The sequence below is a fragment of the Dothidotthia symphoricarpi genome (genome assembly GCF_010015815.1).
Source record: "Dothidotthia symphoricarpi CBS 119687 unplaced genomic scaffold P153scaffold_20, whole genome shotgun sequence".
NCBI classification, from domain to species: Eukaryota; Fungi; Ascomycota; class Dothideomycetes; order Pleosporales; family Dothidotthiaceae; genus Dothidotthia; species Dothidotthia symphoricarpi.
In genome coordinates, this window is record NW_022985027.1 from 686,865 (window position 1) to 709,181 (window position 22,317).

At 51.4% G+C, this 22,317-nt stretch overlaps 10 protein-coding genes across 10 annotated transcripts; 7 read left to right on the forward strand and 3 right to left on the reverse strand.

Moving 5' to 3' along the window:
• Positions 1 to 2,865: 2,865 nt before the first annotated feature.
• Positions 2,866 to 4,215, forward strand: P153DRAFT_300299 (uncharacterized protein; the record flags this gene model as incomplete). The annotated part of the gene is made up of 5 exons (XM_033664322.1): positions 2,866 to 3,061; positions 3,196 to 3,263; positions 3,312 to 3,694; positions 3,755 to 3,822; positions 3,875 to 4,215. 5 exons carry the CDS (start codon positions 2,866 to 2,868, stop codon positions 4,213 to 4,215), a joined length of 1,056 nt encoding a protein of 351 aa, XP_033519888.1.
• Positions 4,216 to 4,609: 394 nt separating this feature from the next.
• P153DRAFT_370156 (vacuolar ATP synthase catalytic subunit A) lies at positions 4,610 to 7,204 on the forward strand. The gene is made up of 9 exons (XM_033668974.1): positions 4,610 to 4,922; positions 4,984 to 5,020; positions 5,084 to 5,105; positions 5,152 to 5,200; positions 5,248 to 5,332; positions 5,385 to 6,000; positions 6,053 to 6,104; positions 6,152 to 7,051; positions 7,106 to 7,204. The coding sequence occupies exons 1-9, from the start codon at positions 4,914 to 4,916 to the stop codon at positions 7,160 to 7,162; spliced, it is 1,827 nt and encodes a 608-aa protein (XP_033519889.1). The 5' UTR covers positions 4,610 to 4,913; the 3' UTR covers positions 7,163 to 7,204.
• A 416-nt stretch (positions 7,205 to 7,620) lies between these two features.
• Positions 7,621 to 10,110, forward strand: P153DRAFT_370157 (uncharacterized protein). The gene is made up of 6 exons (XM_033668975.1): positions 7,621 to 7,667; positions 7,729 to 7,798; positions 7,860 to 7,954; positions 8,025 to 8,769; positions 8,818 to 9,715; positions 9,767 to 10,110. The coding sequence occupies exons 1-6, from the start codon at positions 7,648 to 7,650 to the stop codon at positions 10,018 to 10,020; spliced, it is 2,082 nt and encodes a 693-aa protein (XP_033519890.1). The 5' UTR covers positions 7,621 to 7,647; the 3' UTR covers positions 10,021 to 10,110.
• A 308-nt stretch (positions 10,111 to 10,418) lies between these two features.
• Positions 10,419 to 11,720, forward strand: P153DRAFT_348722 (alpha-methylacyl-CoA racemase; the record flags this gene model as incomplete). The annotated part of the gene is made up of 3 exons (XM_033666214.1): positions 10,419 to 10,509; positions 10,540 to 11,197; positions 11,249 to 11,720. The coding sequence occupies 3 exons, from the start codon at positions 10,419 to 10,421 to the stop codon at positions 11,718 to 11,720; spliced, it is 1,221 nt and encodes a 406-aa protein (XP_033519891.1).
• Positions 11,721 to 11,852: 132 nt separating this feature from the next.
• Positions 11,853 to 12,778, reverse strand: P153DRAFT_370160 (uncharacterized protein). The gene is made up of 2 exons (XM_033668976.1): positions 12,549 to 12,778; positions 11,853 to 12,469 (listed from the first exon to the last, which is right to left on the reverse strand). The coding sequence occupies exons 1-2, from the start codon at positions 12,754 to 12,756 to the stop codon at positions 11,883 to 11,885; spliced, it is 795 nt and encodes a 264-aa protein (XP_033519892.1). The 5' UTR covers positions 12,757 to 12,778; the 3' UTR covers positions 11,853 to 11,882.
• Positions 12,779 to 13,044: 266 nt separating this feature from the next.
• P153DRAFT_324878 (uncharacterized protein) lies at positions 13,045 to 14,978 on the reverse strand. Its single transcript, XM_033665254.1, has one exon. The coding sequence runs from the start codon at positions 14,914 to 14,916 to the stop codon at positions 13,339 to 13,341; it is 1,578 nt and encodes a 525-aa protein (XP_033519893.1). The 5' UTR covers positions 14,917 to 14,978; the 3' UTR covers positions 13,045 to 13,338.
• Positions 14,979 to 16,101: 1,123 nt separating this feature from the next.
• P153DRAFT_348731 (uncharacterized protein) lies at positions 16,102 to 17,940 on the forward strand. Its single transcript, XM_033666215.1, has 4 exons — positions 16,102 to 16,555; positions 16,605 to 16,876; positions 16,925 to 17,049; positions 17,136 to 17,940. Exons 1-4 carry the CDS (start codon positions 16,270 to 16,272, stop codon positions 17,830 to 17,832), a joined length of 1,380 nt encoding a protein of 459 aa, XP_033519894.1. The 5' UTR covers positions 16,102 to 16,269; the 3' UTR covers positions 17,833 to 17,940.
• A 199-nt stretch (positions 17,941 to 18,139) lies between these two features.
• Positions 18,140 to 20,174, forward strand: P153DRAFT_370162 (putative AP-1 adaptor complex subunit MU). The gene is made up of 4 exons (XM_033668977.1): positions 18,140 to 18,309; positions 18,362 to 19,210; positions 19,261 to 19,632; positions 19,682 to 20,174. Exons 1-4 carry the CDS (start codon positions 18,271 to 18,273, stop codon positions 19,760 to 19,762), a joined length of 1,341 nt encoding a protein of 446 aa, XP_033519895.1. The 5' UTR covers positions 18,140 to 18,270; the 3' UTR covers positions 19,763 to 20,174.
• Positions 20,175 to 21,080: 906 nt separating this feature from the next.
• On the reverse strand, positions 21,081 to 21,660 carry P153DRAFT_114745 (uncharacterized protein). The gene has a single exon (XM_033661930.1). It carries the CDS (start codon positions 21,463 to 21,465, stop codon positions 21,133 to 21,135), a length of 333 nt encoding a protein of 110 aa, XP_033519896.1. The 5' UTR covers positions 21,466 to 21,660; the 3' UTR covers positions 21,081 to 21,132.
• Positions 21,323 to 22,294, forward strand: P153DRAFT_114768 (uncharacterized protein). Its single transcript, XM_033661931.1, has 2 exons — positions 21,323 to 21,786; positions 21,847 to 22,294. The coding sequence occupies exons 1-2, from the start codon at positions 21,507 to 21,509 to the stop codon at positions 22,233 to 22,235; spliced, it is 669 nt and encodes a 222-aa protein (XP_033519897.1). The 5' UTR covers positions 21,323 to 21,506; the 3' UTR covers positions 22,236 to 22,294.
• Positions 22,295 to 22,317: the final 23 nt, after the last annotated feature.

The following is a 22,317-nucleotide window of genomic DNA, read 5'->3' on the forward strand; positions in this document are numbered from 1 at the left end:
GTATACGCGGCCATACGACATTTGGTCTTGGAGATAACATTCTTCATCGGATGGCGCTAATCTATGGCCTACACAAGAATTCCAAATTGACGGCAATCATCAGATGCCCGACTCCCAATGCGACACACTCGCCCCGCAAGAACAACGCCTAAACAAATAAAAATGCTCCAAAGTAACGCCCGCTGCTCATTAATTGTGGGTATCGCGAATAATGTAAAACGTTCGTCATTGGCCAGTGGGAATCCGAATTGGTTTTGGGCCATGACAATAGTTGGCAGAGTCCTACACCGACAAGTACAACGGAGTGCCGAGAAGGGTGATGTCTGGAGGTTGTATTGCCACGATCGTAACCTCGGATTCCTCGGTCGTCATTATCGCGAAGGGATCAGGTCGATTTCGAAGTCGAGGTACACGCTTTGGAGAAGAGAGCTAGCTTGAGACGTTGGTAGTCTTCGATGGCAGCCTCTCTTGATCTCGCTTCGGCCTCTGATACTGTGTGTGGACATGAGGGCTGTTCAGACAAAGTCGAAGTCCATGACGAGATTGAGGATGCTCGACTCGGCGTCAAGTAGGGATGAGGCGCTCCATGAGTTGACACAGGTGTCGTGATCATGATGTTTGTTGAGGAAGAGATTGATGATAGATGTGAGATGGATTTGAGATGGGTGTGTTTGTGGATGGAAAGACTTGTTGATCAGGTTAAGTCGTGGGTTCGACGACATAATATATGGGCACTGGACAATTTGTAAAGCATGATGAACAGCTTATCTTCATCATCCTCGTAGTGGAGTCTGTGACAGTACTAGCACCTAGGCGACCTCACCTCCATGTGATTCCAGGACGAGTCTGCCACGACACGACAAATGACACTACACTGTGTTGCAGATTCAAGTTACGGGTGGCTCCACAAGGATCAACAGGCTAACCCATCGCGCATTCGAGAAGAGTCGCTTGAACCCAATAGGAAAGAGAGAGGCCAGCGAACTCGAGCCTAAACTTGCAGTTGATGCAATACGCGAAGACACAATCATGCCATCGTTGACAAATGACGGGGTTTCAGCGAGCCACTGGAAACGGTGTGCGACTAATTGGTGTTTGGTGGTGAGTATTCCAAATATTTCCAAACGAGATCCGCGCTAAAACATCCCTGTCAGCGTGGCATCAGGTTCGCGAATGTTGAAACGTCAACTTTTCCCGCATGGTCGCCGTAATGCATTGACCGTCGCAAAATGTGCCCAGGTAAGCTAGGTATGTTATCAAGATGGCACTGAACGATATCGATGTCTATCCGCTTGGACATCATTTTCGATACAAACGCGCAGCTGCAGATTGCGGCACAGTGGAGCAGCTCAAGGAGAGATTGTATTTCTTGACGCCTTGGTGCATCAATTCCAACGAAGTCTCGGACCGAACGACCATGGACCGGATAAGCGTTTTGACCGACTTGGGCATGCTTGTCATATTTATCCATTGATGAGCAGTCTCCATGTAGAGATGTACTCAGCAGCCAACGCTAGTTTCCACAATCGCAAATCAACTCGCAATTCACGCTTTCGCAGTGGTACTTGTATGGTGCTTTTTTATCGCAACCTTAATGTACGATCTATACGACGAATACATGTTCATTAGGCCTCCCTTCCTTGGCTCATTGACAAATACTAGCTGATCCAAGAGCTTGGGTTGCGACAGCCTCGAGCATAGATATGCATGCAATACAACCTTTGCATGTGTGATATTGGCTCACACACCCTGATATCTGCAGCCACAACTCTAGGCGGCTCGCATCCTTGGAGAATCTCCATCATCTTGCAAGGTGCTGATTATCACGAGTTTTGTTTGGCACTCGAGCCTATCAGCAGTCCCAGAGTAATAACAAATTCCTGATTGATGACATCGTTTGGGGGCTGCTCATCTCTGCCGCCTCATCAGGCCATGTATTTGAGTTACTGGTCACAAGATAAGGGAAAGAAGTGGGAAGAGAGACTTTGTTCAATACAGAGACCACAGACTGAAAGCTATTTCACATTTCGGTTCACCCATCGTTTGTTGTTCCCATTGTGATCGAGAGCAACTAACGAGCACAAAGATAATACTTCAACATGAACAATATCCAATTAAACTCGCCTCGGAAGTAGAGTTGGAAACCTCAAGACTATCTTGTGAGCAAAGACCCTATCTGGAATGTACAGCACTTCTGTCTTGAGCTAGCGTTCGATTCGAAAAGCAAACGTGAGCTTCCTGTATCTAAGACTGCAAATCAACACGTCATCAGTTAAACTGTAGTAACGCGTGGCAGATAGATTCACCTTAACTGTGTATTCCAAACATGTCTCACTGACGACAAACTTTACTTCTTTGCGCCACGTATCTTCATCGTGGAAAGTTCTGATAACGTCACTCCTACCGATGCGCCGTCCTTCCAGCCACTGTGCGTACTTTGTACGATGATCCAACAACCCCACATGTGAACCATAGTTCACGAGCATTCCAGCCCTTGTCCAAGGGTCTCGCTACCCCATTGTCCCACGACGTCGACCAATGCAATGTGTGCAAAACAATTGTGTCGCACGTCGCTACAATTAAATTGACATCATTCCGGTAACGGACTCTGTTCGATATGTTCAGCAGCTCTAGACGACGAGGCTTGTGTTGGCCTTATGGACGATGACTGGAGAGTTTCCCGAACTGCTCATGTACGACATCATCTCAACCATAATTTCGACGAGTTCGACTATGTGGACCGTTCCAGCCTGCCAGTAAACCAAAAGATGCTGACGGATGTAGTAGTGGCTCTCATGTTCCTTTTGCTGTTACGTCGATGCTGTCATCGTCAATGCTACACACTCAACTTACTTGGTCGTCACAATGCATTCTGAAGATCGGGAGTGGTTTGTTTTATCGTCTCAGGCGACCGCAAACATTCGACATGCGGCGCTTATCCCGGCGGCGATCTTTTCGTTCCTTGCTCTTTGTGTGGTTGTTCTGCGGTGGTGCAGCCGGATCTTTTTGAGGCCGGGGTATGTCAAGACAGAAGACTATCTTGTTACTGTTGCTATGGTGAGTATGAACTGGGCGTAGTAGCAGCTGATGTTGACACTCAAAGTTTCTATCCATAGGTACAACATGTCTAGTCGGAGTAGGCAAGTGATACCATGAGTTAGGTACTATAGAGCGGCAATGGCTGACTGCATCCAGAGTATGGCCTTGGGAGCGCACATGAGGACCAGGCGCAGAATTTGGCAACATTCGCCACCCTGTTCAAGGTACTGTTCACATACTTTATGGCACTTATCTGTAGCTAACATACTCAGATCATCTACGCGCAATCAATTCTCTACCATATCACCATCAACCTCGTCAAGGCCTCCTTCGTTCTGCAGTACATGCATCTCTTCTCCGTCTTCCGACCCATGATATACATATGCTATGCGCTTCTGGGGTTTATTCTTGGCGCTGCAGCTTGGGGTGGGTTTGGTATCATATTCCTATGCAAGTCGGTGCAAGGGTCTGAGTCTGAGCCCCTCACAGATCACTCGAGTTGCGTCGATGCAGAGATGCACTTATGGAGCACGAGTGTGATGGGCATTGTGCTTGACTGCGCGATTTGGGTATTGCCGATACCGGTGGTGGGGAGATTAAGGTTGCCAAAACGGCAGAAGATAGGATTGGTGGTCGTGTTTGGGTTGGGAATATTGTAAGTCGAGTGTTTGCTGAGTACGTTGGGATTGGAGATGAAGTTGACCACCATATGCAGTGTCTGTATCGTCAGTGTGCTCCGCCTTGTCCTCGTCCACAGGTTCGCAGAGCAAGGCAAAGTCACAAGTACGTCGACCTCCATCTGCCTGGTGGATCCCCAACCCACTGACACAAACAGAATCCGCCACGTATGTCCTTATCTGGTCGACACTCGAAGTCAATCTCTCCATCATCTGCGCCTCGTTGCTCGTTATGAAACCGCTGTTCGCACGTTTCATCCCGGCTATGGTGTCTGAGCAACCAATGTCTGCCAGTGAGGATGTGAGGCAGTGGAGGCAACTGGCGGGTTTGTTATGGCTGGACGGGGTTGCGACAGAGGAGGAGAAGCAGGAAGATGATGTTGAGAGGAGGGATACCGCACTTCAGATGAGTGGTGTGACGACAGGGATGGTTGAGAGGCCGGAGAGGACCTGGAATCCCAGGAGGAGTCTGAGGAGTGGAAGTCCTGCTACTATATAATGGTACGACTAATGCAACACGTGTATTTGCATCCAAGCTGCTCGAGCAACGTGCACACATATTAACCGAGATGTTTCGGATCTATGTGATGAATCCGTATTTAAGAGCATTTCAAAGTTGCGAGGGTATGTTTATCGCTTTGGCTGATGTTTCTCGAGCTTGACAGTAGATGATGACGTACCCAAAAGAAAACTCGACCTACACGCCTCGCAGGACCTATGCTTCTATGCCAGTCTGATGATCACAATGGAACAAGACTGCACAACATGTCACAAACGAGCAATTTTTGTGCAGCTCGATAGCAGCCGCCGTTATGTGCACAAACGGATGGGGCATACAGGAAAGTGGGAGGAATGACGAATGACGGCAGCTTGGAGGAGCTTGGACGGTGAGTGGAGCTAGCTAGTGCGAGGTGAGCGACAACGTCCAAGTCGACCTTTGCATGCTGCATCTCCGTCCTCGCTTGCAGACACGGCCTTCTCTTCTCCACCTCATCCAGAAGAAGACCATTGACGCCATCTCGACGCTCGCACGCCGCACCCAATCCCCCGCCTGACGCTGACGACACGCCCCTCCGTGTCCCGCTGCCACCGAGCCCACCGACATCACCGCGCAGGGCCCCCAGCGAGCTTTCGCCGCCGCTCCTCATCCTGCCCACCGACAGCGATCAGGAACGCAAAGAGACGCCCACCGCCAAGATGGGTCCGGTAAGCTCTGCCACCAGTCGGGCCAAGATTGTGCGCACATGGCTAATTGGCGGGGCGGCAGAAACCACAGACGAAGCAGGACGATGGTGAAGAGCATGGTAAGTCATCACATGCGACATGTTCGCAATCCTGTTCTCAGAGAAGCTGCTGACGCTCTGCAGGCGCCGTCTACTCCGTCTCCGGGTACGTCACCGCACCGCCGCATCGAGTCGCATACTGATAGATGTAGCCCCGTCATTGTGGCCGAGCAGATGATTGGAGTTGCCATGTACGAGCTTGTAGGTGGCACGCTGCAGCTTGCACGAGCTTCCACTGACGCTTCTAGGTCCGCGTCGGTCACGACAACCTGGTCGGCGAAGTCATCCGAATCGAGGCCGACAAGGCCACCATCCAAGTCTACGAGGAGACCGGTACGTTCAGCGCAAGGCGCATCTCTGGACAACCAAATCTGACGCTGAGCAGCTGGTGTGACTGTCGGCGACCCCGTCTTCAGGTCTGGACAGCCGTTGTCCGTCGAGCTGGGCCCTGGTCTGATGGAGACCATCTACGACGGAATTCAGCGTCCCCTCAAGGGCATCGCCGATGACTCGGAAAGCATCTACATCCCTCGCGGTATCGACTTGCCCGCCCTGGACCGCAAGAAGAAATGGGACTTTACCCCCGGCTCCCTCAAGGTCGGCGACCACATCACGGGAGGCGACGTCTTTGGTACCGTCTTCGAGAACAGTCTTCTCAACGAGCACAAGATTTTGCTCCCCCCTCGCGCGCGCGGAACCATCACCCGCATCTCAGACAAGGGCAGCTACACCGTGGACGAGAAGATCTTGGAGCTCGACTTCAACGGCACTAAGACCGAGTACAGCATGATGCACCGATGGCCCGTCCGAGTGCCCCGTCCTTCCAACGAGAAGCTGTCCTCTGACCAGCCCCTTATCGTCGGACAGCGCGTCCTTGACGCCCTTTTCCCCAGTGTTCAGGGTGGCACTGTGTGCATTCCTGGAGCTTTCGGTTGCGGAAAGACTGTCATTTCCCAGTCTCTGTCCAAGTTCTCCAACAGTGACATCATTGTTTACGTCGGGTATGCACAAAAAGCCAGCCAGAATATTGGGTACATTGCTGATTGTTTGCAGATGTGGTGAGCGTGGTAACGAGATGGCTGAAGTCTTGATGGATTTCCCCGAGGTGCGCACAGCTAGCTAATCTATCGGGCGCATTGCTGACTGGTACAGCTTACCATCGAAGTAAACGGCAAGAAGGAGCCCATCATGAAGCGAACTACCCTCATCGCCAACACCTCCAACATGCCTGTGGCTGCCCGAGAAGCCTCCATCTACACTGGTATCACCGTCGCCGAATATTTTCGGGACCAGGGCAAGGATGTCGCCATGATGGCAGATTCATCTTCTCGATGGGCTGAGGCTCTTCGTGAGATTTCTGGTCGTCTCGGAGAAATGCCTGCTGATCAAGGTTTCCCTGCTTACCTCGGTGCCAAGCTTGCGTCCTTCTACGAGCGTGCCGGTCGCGTCCAGGCTTTGGGTAGCCCTGAGCGATATGGAAGTGTATCGATTGTCGGTGCTGTCAGCCCTCCAGGTGGTGACTTCTCGGATCCTGTTACCACCAGTACTCTCAACATCGTGCAGGTCTTTTGGGGTCTCGACAAGAAGCTCGCCCAGCGAAAGCACTTCCCCTCCGTCAACACTTCAATCAGTTACAGCAAGTACACAACGCCGCTCGACAAGTACTACGCGAAGAACAACCCCGACTTCCCTCGTCTGCGCGATCGCATCAAGGAGTTGCTCACTACTTCGGACGACCTTGACCAGGTTGTGCAGCTTGTCGGTAAATCAGCTCTGGGTGACGGCGACAAAATCACGCTCGATGTGGCAACACTGCTTAAGGAGGACTTCCTGCAGCAAAACGGTTACTCGGACTATGACCAGTTCTGCCCATTGTGGAAGACGGAGTGGATGATGAGGAACATGATGGCGTTCCACGATGAGGCCCAGAAGGCAGTTTCGCAAGGACACAGCTGGCCCAAGATCCGCGACTCGACATCTGAGATCCAGGGCCAACTTCGCTCGATGAAGTTTGAAGTTCCTAGCGAAGGCGAAGAGGCGATCACGAAGAAGGTAAGAAGTTCGACTTGGGCCTGTGCATGAACATTGGACTAACAATTTGTCTAGTACGAGGAGCTGCTCCAGAAGATGACTGAGAAGTTTGCGGCGGTCGCTGACGAGTAAATGCGGATACTTAGTGGTGTTTGCATGCGCGGTTGTGTCGAGTATTTCCTGAAGATAGATAGATTGTGAATTGTATCATGAGTTGAATGTTGATGCCTGAATCGCTGACGACGCATTATGCGCATCTTGTGACGGTAGTCGTCGTCACCCGCGCTGAATCGCGTCAAGCCCAAGCGGGATGTTCATTCTCTGTTCTCCTTCAGGCTACCGCTGTCCATCACCGACCATACGTGTAGGTTCTATCCGGTTCCTTTGCCTGCCGTTTGCTGCGTGCAGGGTGGTGGCCACTTTCACGACTCAGCCACATGTCTGAGCTTTGACCCACCGCACCTGCCACAGCCAACTACGCAACCCGCAACCCGCAACACCCTCCAACGCAAGCTCGCCCTCGACAAGGCAGATAACACGCATTTTGCACCTGGTTTTCTACTCGCGAACACAGATCGACCTCAACCTCTATCCATTCTCTGCCAGCTTCGCTCGTCATGGCGACGAACCCAAATGCGTATGTATCTCGAGGGGATGCGGTCTGGGATTAGACATGTGGAGAACTGACGTCCATGCAGCATAAATGTCAACGACCCAGGGCTGATTACCCTCGTAAACAAGCTCCAGGATGTGTTTACGACAGTAGGAGTATGTCGCTGCCCGTGTTGCCTGCCACGCCCGACTCTCAGCATACTGACGCCTGCGTTAGGTACAAAACCCCATAGACCTGCCGCAGATTGCTGTCGTCGGATCGCAGTCCAGTGGTAAGAGTTCGGTGCTGGAGAACATTGTCGGACGAGACTTGTAAGTGGTTGCAGCCCCCGACTCTATGCGCGAGCTTCCCAGGCTGTATACTGACAGTCTGCGCTTCCAGTCTACCTCGAGGAACCGGCATCGTCACGCGGAGACCGCTCATTCTCCAGCTCATCAATCGCGCCGGATCGGGCCAGGCGAACGGCGTCAGTGAGGAAGTCAAGACATCGGACTCGGCGGCCAACACCGACGAGTGGGGCGAGTTTCTGCACGTCCCCGGCCAGAAGTTCTACGACTTCAGCAAGATTCGGGAGGAGATCGTGCGCGAGACGGAATCCAAGACCGGGCGCAATGGAGGCATCTCGCCGGCCCCCATCAACCTGCGCATATACTCGCCCAACGTCCTAACACTCACCTTGGTCGATTTGCCGGGCCTGACAAAGGTGCCTGTCGGCGACCAGCCGAGAGATATCGAGCGCCAGATTCGCGAGATGGTGCTGAAGCAGATCAGCAAATCGAACGCAATCATCCTCGCCGTCACCGCTGCCAACACCGATTTGGCCAACTCGGACGGCCTGAAGCTCGCGCGAGAGGTCGACCCAGAGGGCCAGCGGACAATCGGTGTGCTGACCAAGGTCGATCTGATGGACGATGGAACCGACGTCGTGGACATTCTCGCCGGCCGCATTATTCCCTTGCGGTTGGGCTACGTCCCGGTGGTAAATCGAGGGCAAAGGGATATTGAAAACAAAAAGGCCATCTCCTATGCTCTCGAGCACGAGAGGCAATTCTTCGAGAACCACAAGGCGTACCGTAACAAGGCCGCCTACTGTGGTACACCGTATCTGGCGCGCAAGCTCAACTTGGTGGGTTTCCTCATGTCATGTTCGACCTACTATCGCTAACCGCTCTAGATCCTCATGATGCATATCAAACAAACTCTCCCCGACATCAAGGCGCGTATCGCATCCTCTCTGCAAAAATACGCGGCAGAACTCTCTCAGCTCGGACCCTCTTTACTTACCAACAGCTCGAACATCGTTCTCAACATGATTACCGAGTTCACCAACGAGTACAGAGGTGTTCTTGAGGGAAACAACCAGGAGCTGTCTGCGATAGAACTCTCCGGAGGTGCCCGTATCTCATTTGTCTACCACGAACTGTACGCCAACGGTGTCAAGGCAGTGGATCCTTTCGACCAGGTAAAGGATATGGATATCCGGACGGTGCTGTACAACTCTTCCGGATCTTCGCCAGCGCTGTTTGTTGGCACCACTGCGTTTGAACTCATTGTCAAGCAACAGATCAAGCGCCTGGAAGATCCCAGCATTAAATGTGTGAGCTTGGTCTACGACGAGTTGATCCGCATTCTTGGCCAGCTCCTCAACAAGAACACATTCAGACGGTATCCTGCACTCAAGGAGAAGTTGCACGCAGTTGTCGTTCACTTCTTCAAGAAAGCTATGGAGCCAACGAATAAGCTCGTTAAGGATCTGGTTGCCATGGAGTCTTGCTACATCAACACGGGTCATCCTGACTTTATCAACGGCTCCAGAGCTATGGCTATCGTTCACGAGCGACACAACACAAGGCCGACGCAAGTAGACCCCAAGTCAGGCAAGCCCCTCCCTCCCCAGGTTCCGCCGCGATCGATATCACCTACACTGGAGGTCAACGACGGTGGTGGCTTCTTCGGCTCGTTCTTTGCGAGTAAGAACAAGAAGAAGATGGCGGCTATGGAGCCTCCGCCTGCAACTTTGAAGGCCTCGGGCACGCTCTCAGAGAAGGAGTCTCAGGAGGTTGAAGTGATCAGTAAGTATTTGAATTACCACTCAAAGTCATCGTTTACTAATGCCCGTGCAGAACTCTTGATATCCTCATACTTTAATATTGTCCGCCGGACAATGATTGACATGGTCCCCAAGGCTATCATGCTCAATCTTGTATCATGGAGCAAGGAGAATATGCAAGGCGAGCTCCTGACGAACATGTACAAGACCGACGAGCTTGATGAGCTGCTCAAAGAAAGCGAGTACACAGTCAAGAGGAGGAAGGACTGCCAACAGATGGTGGAGAGCTTGTCGAAGGCGCAGGAGATTGTCAACCAGGTGCAGTAGTCTGGTGGATGTGAAGGTAGGAATGGAAGGGTGGACAGATTTGACTTGTTTTAGTGTTTGGGTGACACTCTAGTCTACTCATGATGTACGGTGCCTGGTAGCCGGGTGCCAGAATGTGATCCGATTCATGTCTTGAAAGGAGTTCTTGTATCCGAAAATTGCTGTATCGGTATCTGTGTGATGTCGCTGACTCGCCGGTCATTGGAGCTTACCCCAGCTCTCCACACCTCGGCAGCCGTTCAAGGTTCCCCGCGGGAGTCTCCAGCCGACCTTCATAAATCAACAATGTCGACGTCGAGCATGTCTTCGAATGCTTTGACATTGTCGCAAGAGTGTCCCTTTCATATTCATCTTACCTGAATTTCCAACGCCAAACAATCACACCGCAGTCCAAGACGATGGCAACACACCAAGAACCCCCTCTCACTGGGATCCGCGTGCTCGAGTTCGCGGGTCTGGCTCCAGGCAAGCTCCTCTCTATCTCTGTATGTTGATTTTTTAAGCTGACAATACACACAGGCCCCTTTGCAGGCCTCCTCCTCGCCGACTACGGTGCTTTGGTCCTCCGCTTGGACCGCGCAACCACAGCACCCACCACGACGCCGAGCGACCAGCTCACGCGTCGCAAAACGTCGATACGCGTCGACATGAAATCCGCAGCGGGCATCTCTCTCATCAAGAAGCTCATCCCCAAAGTCGACGTGGTGATCGATCCGTTCCGACCAGGCGTGTTAGAGAAGCTTGGTCTGGGCCCAGACGTCCTGCTCGGTATCAACCCCAGAGTAATACTGGCGCGAATGACGGGCTTCAGGAGAGACGGGAAGTACAGTGCTATGGCGGGGCACGATATCAATTACATTGCTGTTAGCGGTGTTCTGTCGCTGTTCGGGAGACAGGGCGAGAGGCCGTATCCGCCGTTGAACATCATGGGGGATTTTGCGGGCGGGGGCGCTATGTGCTTCATTGGGGTTCTGCTCGCGTTGTTGGGGAGGGAGAGGACGGGGAGGGGACAGGTCGTCGAGGCGAATATGGTGGATGGGAGTGCCATCTTGGCTACGATGCCGCGGTTGGGACTGAAGGGGGCGAGCTGGGGCGGGGAGAGGGGCACCAATATGTTGGATGGCGGGGCGCCGTTTTACGAGACGTACGAAACGGCGGATGGGCGGTGGGTTGCTGTGTAAGTCCGCTCGATACTACACACTCATGACAGATGCTTACACTTTATCAGAGGCGCTATCGAACCACAATTCTACGCTGCTCTACTCAAGGGCTTGAATCTCTCTCCGTCGGACCTCCCCGGCACACGGGACAATAAATCAGACTGGCCTGCTATAAAACGCTTCTTCGCTGACACGTTCAAGTCCAAGACGCGCGAGGAATGGGAAGCTATCTTTGACGGCACGGATGCATGCGTCACGCCTGTGCTTACCCATGCAGAACTTGAGGCTCAGGGTTTCGATCAGCGACCTGCTGTCACGTTGAGGGCGACGCCTGGATACGCGATACAGGAGGGAGGGGAGGCGAGAGAGGCAGCCGTGGGTCAGGGGACGGGGGTGGAGGGAAGTGGATGGGTAGAGAGGGGATTGAAAGCTGGCGATGGAGGGGAGGAAACTTTGAACTCGTGGATGGGTTGGACGAGAGGGCGGCAGTTTGTTGAAAGTAAGGGGGGCTTGGAGTGGAGGGATGGAGCGAAGTTGTAGTGTATGAGAGATGATAGTGTTTAGCTCTAATGATTCATGGATTCCTGTTTATAGTCACAGTAAGAGACTAACAAAGGTGTCAACTCGTCTGCAGATCTTCGTCTTACTGTGATTGTGATTGTGGTTGTGGTTGCGATACCCGTATTCATACATGCTCAACTCTTACGCTCTCTGCCTCTGCTGGCGCTGCTTAGGCTTCGCCGTCTTCTTACCCGCGTTCCGCAGCCTCTTCCTCTCAGCGTTCGCCTCAATTCGCGCATTGCTCTTCCTCCACGCCGCCCATCGATCTCCCGGCACAAACTTCTTGACCTGAACATTCGCCCGCTCCGCCGCGCGACCAATCTGCCAATTGGCCTCCCGGTACGCATATCCCTTTCCAATGGTCAAAGCTCTCCTTGTCTGCTCCCGCGGCGTGCCCTCGCTCGCCTCTACCACCTGCACATCCCCAGCCTCAACCTCGACCAACTGCGGGTCAACGACAACATCTGTCTCGGGCTCGATGGGCACAGCCAGCATGTTGAGTCTCCTCCTCCGCGCGGCGTTTGGTGGATACGGCAGCGTGTGGTCTTTCTCGAGGGCAACGCCAATATATTGTCTCTTGGGATGTTTCCGCGGGTCGCGGTAGTACCGTACATAGCCCGATTCCGTGGCAAAGACGCAGTGGTCGCGGCCGAATTTGCAGTTCTCACCGGGGTACCACGCAGTGCCACGTTGGCGGAAAATGATGTTTCCGGGAATTACATATTCGCCTGTGCAATCAATGCATTAGCATTCATGCCTAAGGAATGTCCGCGGATGACGAGGAACTGGCGAGGGCCTGTTGCGTACCTCCAGTCTTCTTCGCTCCCAGTCGTTTTCCCGGCCCGTCCTTTGCGCCGTTGGCACGTCCTTGGGACTGATGTGAGGCGTTCCTGGTAAAAGTGAGGGCGAGGGTCGGCACCGTCGTGGGCGCGCGCAGGGCTTCGAAGACGCGGGACAATGGGGCGGTAGATCTTGTGCAGGCGCGCACGGGTGCGAGTAATCGTGGGAGCAGCATGGCTACTCTGCTTTGGCCGGTGAGTGTTGCGGTTGCTTGTCTGAGAGATTTCGGGATGCTTGGCGGGGGTTCTATTTTGGGCATAGCGTGGTTCCGCATATTCATCATTGCTGGGACAGCCAACCTTCACAGTTAGTACGACGGTTGGTTCCAGCCATGCTCGACGTAGCCCGGGATCAATAGTGTACAGAGGAGTTGTCGAGACGGGTCACACAAGTTATGCAGGCATCTGCACGTTTGAATCTATCGTCTCAATGACACTAAAGCGTACTCCCAATTCTAGTCAAAAGGCATCATATTTGTAAATCATCATGCATATCACAACAAAACGTACCCAACGTCATATGTCGTCGGTATCCTAGAAGCCTCCATATGCTGTCATGTTATCCTGCGAACCGGAAGTTCGTTAATCTGAAAACCACATGAGTTGCACCTATTTTCTCTTGTCTCAACTCTTATTAATACACGTCCATCCTACCAATGAGCCGTATCGAAGCCGTACGTACTCTCATATTTCCAGGCTCTGTTGCTTCAAAGAAAAATCACTACAATTTGGTCCTTAATTCGACGCGTTCAGATGCTTCAGATCAAGAACCTCTTCCCCTCCTCACCATTTCGGGTCGCCTCTTCACTGGGCTGATTGAATCCCGGGATCACCACCAAAATATCTGATGGTATGATGTAATGTCCATTCTTCCTGATCTGGACCGTCGTTAGAAAAGGCTTGGTACGGAGTTTGAGACGCTCAGGGATTAGTGATTCGTGGACTGCCCATTTCATCGGTTCGAAGTTTACGCCTTTTGCAACAGGACGCAAAGGTTCAACACGCTTTCCGATATCGTTCGGATGGTTCGGACAATCGTTCAGAGCATCCAAGACTAACTTGGCGGAGCTGTATATCTTGCCCAAGCCAGTTGAAGCGCGATGCGCACAGTTTGTCCCATGATGCAGCTCCCATGCCGTAGTAAACATTTCCAGCATCTGTCGTGTTGCCATGAGATCATGTCCTTCGGTGAACACCTCAAACAGAGCCGCGGTGGATATGACTGCCAGCATTGTGTTGAGTGCCATCGATCTTGTTGTGTGTAACAGTGTACGCAGGTGTTGTAACATGCTATTGCCGCGGATACGCTTCTTGCCCATACGTAGCCCTCCAGCGACCTCAGCTATGGCAATATTGCAAGCAACAGATAACCCAAACACTTTGGCTATATCTTCAGTAGGCTTCCAGAACCTCTCTTTCGATGAATTCGAATCGTGTGCTAGCCAGTATTTCTCCAAGGACAACGCCGCATCATAGCACATGTAAGCATTGGAATACTGTTTCGTACGCAGATACTCATCGCCCTTCCACTTCAGATAGAACAAGTGTGAAACGCCCTCCCAAAACGTCTGTAAGCGTGCTACCTCGCTGTTACGCAATCTCAGTACGGAATCCATATTTGTGACGATCGATGCAGTTAATATATTGCATTGATGAGGTGGTCCGTGAAAGACTCGAAACTCGTGAATTAGATGTTTGAACTTGGCAAGCTCCTGGCCAACTGTAACACGAATATCGAATGATATCCCAGGATCAGCAGGCATTCCTTCAGCAGCGGTCTCTCCAAAAGACGTGCGATTACAAAAAGCAAGGTCGTTCATTCGCAGTGCGTTAAGGAAGCGCTTGAACTCCGTCGATAGCACAAGTAACGACATGGACGATGTGAAGTGAGAGTTGCTGGTTCGTTCTTCAATTTCCTTCTGCCCCGGGGTGGTTGCTGGCGGGAATGCGACGCGTACATGTAGACGTCCTGCCGGGGCATCCTGATCTATCCATCGACGCTTGGAGTTACCGTTGTATGAATACGGCAATGATTGCGGTATGTCGCGGCGATTGATGGTGATGTACGATACACCCAGCCAATGCGGATCGATGAGGAATGCGCTCCAGTTGATGTCGAAACGAATCCACGAGAGAGAATTGTGCAGATAGCTCTTTCCAAGCTGGTGTATGGCCTTGTTGACGCGCAGAATTGCTGTGTCAAAGCGATAGGTGCGGAACTGTGTTGATGAATCTGGGATTGCGGAACGGTCAGGATAAAGAACATAGCCTAGAACACGGTTGAAGAGTTCCGCAGGGAGTGACTCCAAACGGGAAACTGGTTCATCTGTCGCCATCACGTGTGATTGATAGATGAGAGCAAGAAAGTCGATGATATGGGTGGTTGGTTGATAGAGAGCGACGACGTGGTGGTCTTCTAACTTATGAAAGCAGTAACCCGAGAGCGACAGGGATCTGTGCAGCACGGTGAGACCATCAGTCCGTGAAACCATTCACCGACAGTTGGACATACAAAAAGTTGTGCTTGTATCCTTTCACATCCTGAGGCTGAGCTCAGTCATTGAGTGAAATGGGCGGATTTGTGGTGGTTAAGTATGCTACCAGATGTTTGTCATTCCAAGGTATATTATACCGTTGTTGCGCCTCAAAACATAACAACATGAAGCGAGGACGGACTTTGATTCGAAATGTTTGCTTGGAACGATGAACTCTTACCGTTTGTAGACGACCCACATGAGTGTTTAGGTACTGGTCGTCACTGTTGATACAGTTCGCATGAATACTTGTTGATTCGTAAATTCAACGTTCATGATTGCTTGGCAGCATGCAGAGTCTGACTTCCTCGATCTATAGTTGACGGAACATACAGACCAACAAATACACGGGAACTCTCCTCAAGAGCCGAACTCAAGCAGAGAGTGACTAGTGACTACATGACGTCGTCAAGAAGCAAAGATTGAGTGTGATATGTGCCACCCCTATGACACCGCCTGCGCAACCGAAAAGATGCGCAGCCAGCTCTAATGGAGTACCAGATTTCCTCTCCGCAGCGCTAAATCGCAGCCGTCCAATAGGTAAACTCGGTGCGCTTCAATACAAGACGTAGAGAAGCGGATGAGATGGACGGTTGAACTGTCTGATGGTGCGTTAAGAAGCAAACAAGATGCGGCTCCACGAAGAGTTTTATCAAGACGATAGCTTGGCGCGCCAGCCCAAAAGCATGCTAGCGTCCAGAGTGAGCGGGCAGGCGCGTTCTGATCTCCTGGGAATCTCCGACTCCACTTTCCACATCGCGTCTTCCAGAGTAATAGATACGCAGTGCAGCCTTTCGCTATGGCGTGTTTGGAGTGGCGTTACTAATGCACAGCTATGAAATACAAATACTCTATCCTTACGTTAGAAATTTCAATCACGAAAGCGCACAAGAACATTCTGAGAGGTTCCATGGCAGTGCACTGCATATGATTGAGTGATTTGCTTGCAGCAATCCGATCTCGTCTGCATTTTACCTGCAAGCCTGCATTGTCGGTGGAATTTCCAGCCCCGCCACTCCCCGCCTAAGCCTGCTATGCAAGCGGCAACGATATCAAAACAGAATCACACGCGGACGCACTAAACTTCTGAACAAATGACAAGAACGACTTTTTAGTTTCCCACCCAAAGTTCAGCAGTGCCCTCAAGCTAACAACATGGACCGTTCCACGAGACCGAGTTTTAATTTCGTCAATCTCCAACATCCTGACGACCTCAAGGATGAGGAGACGCAGCTACGAATACGGCGACTCGCGATGAGGGAGGTAGGCAAATCACGCAGGAGGCTAAATTCAAATCGCAAGGGTAATGAATTGACAACCGATATCTACAACCGAAGGGAAGACCGCTTGGACTTCGACCGTTTCAGTAGTGGATCAATAGACCCATTTGGTCCATACCCCATACAACTTGATGAGTCTTCTCAAGCTCTGCTCGCAAACAGTGATAAGCCAGTTTCTTTTGACGCTATTACGTCTCTGACATGTTGTAGTCTTCAGCCACAATACGAATCACTCGAGTCAATTGCGAGGCTCCTGGTATCCCGTCGGGCTAAGTTGCGCAGCAACATTCCACAACGTTCTGTCGAACTCGCAAAACTTCATTTTTGAGAAGCTTCATGGACATTTTCCAGCGCAGGATAATGCACAAGCGTTGACTCATCATCACACAGCTCTTCGACTTGCTAACGAGATGATCAATGATCCTACCAAATACATGAGCGATGAGACTGTCGGCACTGTCGCATCTTTCATGTGCCATCATGTAAGTCTATGTCCATTCAGTTCGTGGTGCATAACAGATGCGTCTTAGTCGTTGCTGGGCAGTTTCGCTGGTGGAGAATGGCACAAACATCGCAACGCTCTGATCAACATCGTTGAGCTCAGAGGCGGCTTTGCTGCCATCGACCAGGAAAACCTTCGAATCACCTTGTCTTGGTGAGTTTACTGTATGTTTCATTCTCCCGAATATGGTTCCTTCCTACACTTGGCTACTAGATGTACGGCGTCTCACTCGTCAACAGGGTCGATCTCGTCGGCTCATTCTCGCAAGATATTACTCCCCTCGTGCCTCTACCCCGGAAATGGGAAGCAAATTCTAAATCTCCACCCAATTCCCCTCGAGCATACAGTCCCATATCTCTAATCTGGAAACAACGCTTACCGATGCAAATGGACTGGATCACAATATTCGACGACATGGCTCATCTCATCTCGCTCGACCACGCGTTTAACGAAGAGCAATTGACATTGGCGATTACGAGCGGGAGCTGGATGGAGCCCACAATATGGCGTCTCCTCGTCATCCGGCCCTTGCTGCATGGACACGTGATTGAAGAAGTGCTACGTCTAGGTACTTTACTATTCCTAGCTCCAGTCTGGAGAGTATTGGGACAGTCTCCAGTATGGACTGCGGGAATATCAGGAAACCTCTTGAGAGTGTTGATGGGAAACATGGTGGAGTGGAACGAACTCAAACCGGCACTTGTCTGGGTTCTATATTTCGCTACAATCGAGACGAAGAACCTGTCGGAGCGCAATCAGTTCGTTTTGATGATGGCGGTGATGATGAGTGGTATGCAGATTAGGGAATGGGATGAGCTTATGCAGGTTGTTAGGAGTGTGTTGTGGGTCGAAGTAGTCTTCTCTGGAAGTGAAGAGCTTGTTCGGGACGAGGTTATGCAGATCGCTCAGCATAATCCCACGATGAATGGGTGGTAGAAACAACGCAATACATTGACTAGTTGGAAATCATTGAGGTGGGGCATGTCTGACTTGGTAGCTATGTTGTATCGTTGAGTCCAGAATGAGGTAATACTACATGTTTGCAGACATTTGCTATCCCAAACGCGAGTAATGACCTCATATGTGATGTACATTCGAAGACTACCGCAGAGGCAAACGAGCTGTGCGGTGGAAGTTGAATGTTAAGTAAAAGAAGACAGTTGCGGAAAGGTGAGCATGTGGATGACTAAGATCAGTACTATCCTGAACGTGGGCTAGCACGGTTTCTGCCTCACCGCGGGCATTCGACTCTGGCATCACCGCTGGGCTAAACAATAACGTCTGCACGCCGTCGCGAGTTTCCTACCTTACGAACAATGCTCCGGTAGACGAGCCATATACTCCCTCCCCTGCTGGCCATCTCCTTCCTTCACAATGGCGTCGGCGTTATTCTTTCTCGACCTCAAGGGCAAGGTACGCTTGTGGGGCAGTCATGGGAGGAGTGCATGCTAACGGGCTCCTGTAGACCCTTCTGGCGCGCAACTACAGGGGAGATATCCCCATGTCAGCTGTCGAGAAGTTCCCCGTACTGCTCAGCGAGGCCGAAGAAGAGAACTCCGCCGTCCCGCCATGCTTCTCCAACGAGGGCATCAACTACCTCTACATCCGCCACAACAACCTGTACCTTCTCGCCCTCACAAAACGAAATTCAAACGCCGCCGAGATTCTACTGTTCTTGCACAAGATAGTCGAGGTCTTCACCGAGTACTTCAAGGAGCTTGAGGAGGAGAGCATACGCGACAACTTTGTCGTCATCTATGAGCTGTTGGACGAGATGATGGACTTTGGCTACCCACAAACGACCGAGACGAAGATATTGCAAGAGTACATCACACAGGAATCGCACAAGCTCGAGGTCCAGCCACGTGCGCCCATTGCAGTCACCAACGCAGTCAGCTGGCGAAGCGAGGGTATCCGCTACCGCAAGAACGAGGTGTTTCTTGACGTTGTCGAGTCTCTCAACCTTCTTGTTTCTGCGACCGGCAATGTACTACGGTCTGAGATCCTGGGCGCTGTCAAGATGAAGTGTTATCTGTCGGGCATGCCTGAGCTGCGCTTAGGGCTGAACGACAAGGCCATGTTCGAGACAACAGGAAGAGCAACGCGGGGAAAGGCAGTTGAGATGGAGGATGTCAAGTTCCACCAGTGCGTGCGGTTGTCGAGATTTGAGAACGACAGGACCATCAGCTTTATCCCACCAGACGGCGAGTTCGAGTTGATGAGCTACCGATTGAACACACAGGTGAAGCCGTTGATTTGGGTCGAGTGCATAGTTGAGAGCCATTCTGGTAGTAGGATAGAGTATATGTTGAAGGTGCGTCGGTATTCATTATACAGTTGACAATGGCGACTGACAATATCCAGGCGAAAGCACAGTTTAAGCGGCGCAGCACAGCCAACAACGTCCAAATCTCAATACCTGTCCCCGAAGATGTAGACTCACCACGGTTCCGCACAAATATCGGTACCGTACACTATGCACCCGAAACATCTTCGATAGTATGGAAGATTAAGCAGTTTGGCGGTGGCAAAGAATTTCTCATGCGCGCAGAGCTCAACCTGCCATCTGTGCGCGGTGACGACGAAAAGGGTGGCGGCATGATGGGTGGATTTGGAGGTAGCATGGGTGGTGTTGGAGGTGGGAAAGCGAAGAGACCAATCAACGTCAAGTTTGAGATACCATATTTCACCACGTCTGGCATCCAGGTCCGGTATTTGAAGATCATTGAACCCAAGGTAAGCAGGTTTTCGAGGGGTCTTACCACACCTACTAACGGACGTACAGCTGCAATATCCCTCGCTGCCTTGGGTGCGATACATTACACAGTCAGGCGATATCGCTGTGCGATTACCGGACGTGGCTTAGTGTATATTGAACAAGTACTTGACGACGATAAATATACCAATGCAAATATGAAGCACATGAGCGCGTCATTAGTTCACTCCAAGCTTATCCTCCTCACCGTACAGAAGTCTTAGCTTACGTGTATTGTGTGGTGTATAAGACGAAGTCGCGAACGAAGACGTCAGCGGTTTTACACGACCAACACCCGAATATTGAGCGTGAGTCGTCGTTATGGAAGTAGTTTGACATGGAGTCTGACGATACGGCTGTGGCTACAATCTTTGATTCGATGGTGTAGTTTGAGGAAGCACATCGGCAAGCTCCAGATTGATCTCGTGTAAACCAAAATTGTACTTCAAGATTGCAAGTAGATATGACTAAGTTGCATTGTGGGGTGGTGTCTCATCAATGAGCACAAAAGATTGATTAGACATAATCGTAAAGACCGCACATTTGACCCGTTGACGTCATACCAGTGTATTCATCCATCAACCCAGAACTCTCCCTGCTCTTTGCTCTCCCACTCTAAACCTGTCTGATTCTCGGTTAAGTGTAAAGGCTCGAAGTAAGCTGCATTTGTTTGTGCACAAAATGGCAACTAATCGACATAGTCAGACGTGCGTAAGATCTTGCTGGAGCTTGGTTCCGACATAAATGTGCTACCAAATGTCGGAGGTATACTGGTAAGCTCACGTCACTCCTCATGCTGATCTCCACACAGCCACGTACTCAGCTAAGAAAACGACGCGTAGAGTACTTCGCATATGTCGTGTTATGATGCTGTCAACGGTAGATGGTGTCACGTTTCAATTCACATCGGCGTCTATTCTCGCCGATGTGAATCTAAAATTGATCGTCGTCGGGGGATGCCTAACTCGGTTCCGACAATACCTCACTCCTACGATTTGAACTCCGGTGTCTCTTAACGTTGTAACTCAATCTTCTGGTAATCGTAGCTAAGAGACTATAACTTTAGAAGCCCTTTCCGCAGAGTATGCACTTTATGCGCAGTAGCAGACATCCTAAAGCAAATTGCTATCTATTTAGTTATACTACGCGGGTGATAGTCCGAAGATTAGTAGACTAAGTTAAATTTAACGTGTACTTAGCGCTCGTGACCTGGTTTCGCCCATCTTTGCTATAACTAACAAGCCTTACGGAACCCCCGCCCAATTCTCCGAAGTCGAATCTCACGCGCACTTCGACCTGTTTCAGTGATCCGTGGCGTCCCGCAGCCAATACCGTGTGCTTCTCCAGCCCCTCTTCTTGGCCAAGCAATCAGATCTAACTTGACCTCCATGACAGCTGCTCGACACACGAGGCTGAATTGCCCTGCAGCTGTTCTCAAGCCAATAGCACTTTTGTCTTACCAAACCATCAGCACATCAGACTTATAGAGGGTAGACTAAGCCGATTATGACGCGTAAGTGGGCACTCATAATGTTTTTGCCCATCTTCGCAATGATCAATGAGCCCCAGCGGGACCCCTCCGGCTTAGTTTTCTCCTCCGCGACGGGTCTCAGGTAAGTAAGCAAGCTGAGACCGATGATGGCAAGGGCCGCGTACGTCGTTCCGGATGGTATTTGAAGGTTGGCTTGTCGCGTGGTAAATTTCTGTCTTTCATTCACGAACATCATTACTGCCGTGGATTTCCAAGCCAAATACTGGATTACTTTGCAAAAAGCAACAACAACATTTACAACCCACATTCTCCGACAACGCATCCACGTTAGAAGAAAAAAAGGAACCCAACCATCGCAACAAAATGCTTTTTTCTGTATTCTCCATCGCGGCACTCGCCATCCCAGTCATCGCGCAATCAACTACGGCAGACCCCGCTGCAACTATCACCTCGAACGGCATTTCTGGTCCTCCATGGGCAACTTCAAACCCGGAATGGTCTTCAATCTACAACTCGCTTGTGTCTGATGGCAAAATCCCTTCTACATTAACCGCAGCACCCTGGCCGACCACTGGCTACGGACCGGGTCGTGGACCATGGGGCGGAAACTGGGGACCACAGGCCTCCGGCGGGCAATGGGGAGGTACGCAACATCTAGAGCTCTTTCGTCTTGTTTCTCGTAGCACAAACTGACACCCACTAGGACCCAGCGGTTACGGCCCCTGGGGAAGCGGCAGTGTGCCCTGGAGTGAATGGTCTACAAACAGCGCTTGGCGCTCTGCGCCGTGGACCGCATGGTGGAATGATGCCAGTGTGTGTCCGCCAAGCGAATGGCCGGGCTGGACGGCGGGATCCTGGAGTACGGATGCACCGTGGACTACGTGGTCGGGCTGCACGGCTAGCACAACAGCGACGAGTGTTGTTACGACTACCATGTCGGGCAGTGTCGTCGTAACGACTGCGTATGGGCTGCAGGTTGCTGCTGCAAGTGCCGTGACAACAGGCGGAAGTACGGGTGGTGTGCCGATGAAGACTGCGGGTTTGGGTGTGGCAATTGGTGCAGCAGTCTTGGGTGTAGTGGGGGGTTTGTAAGATGCAGACTCTCGGTTAGCTGCAAATTGAGGTGATGGGTCTTCTTGCTATCACATGTACAAGTTTAATCCATACCAACAAG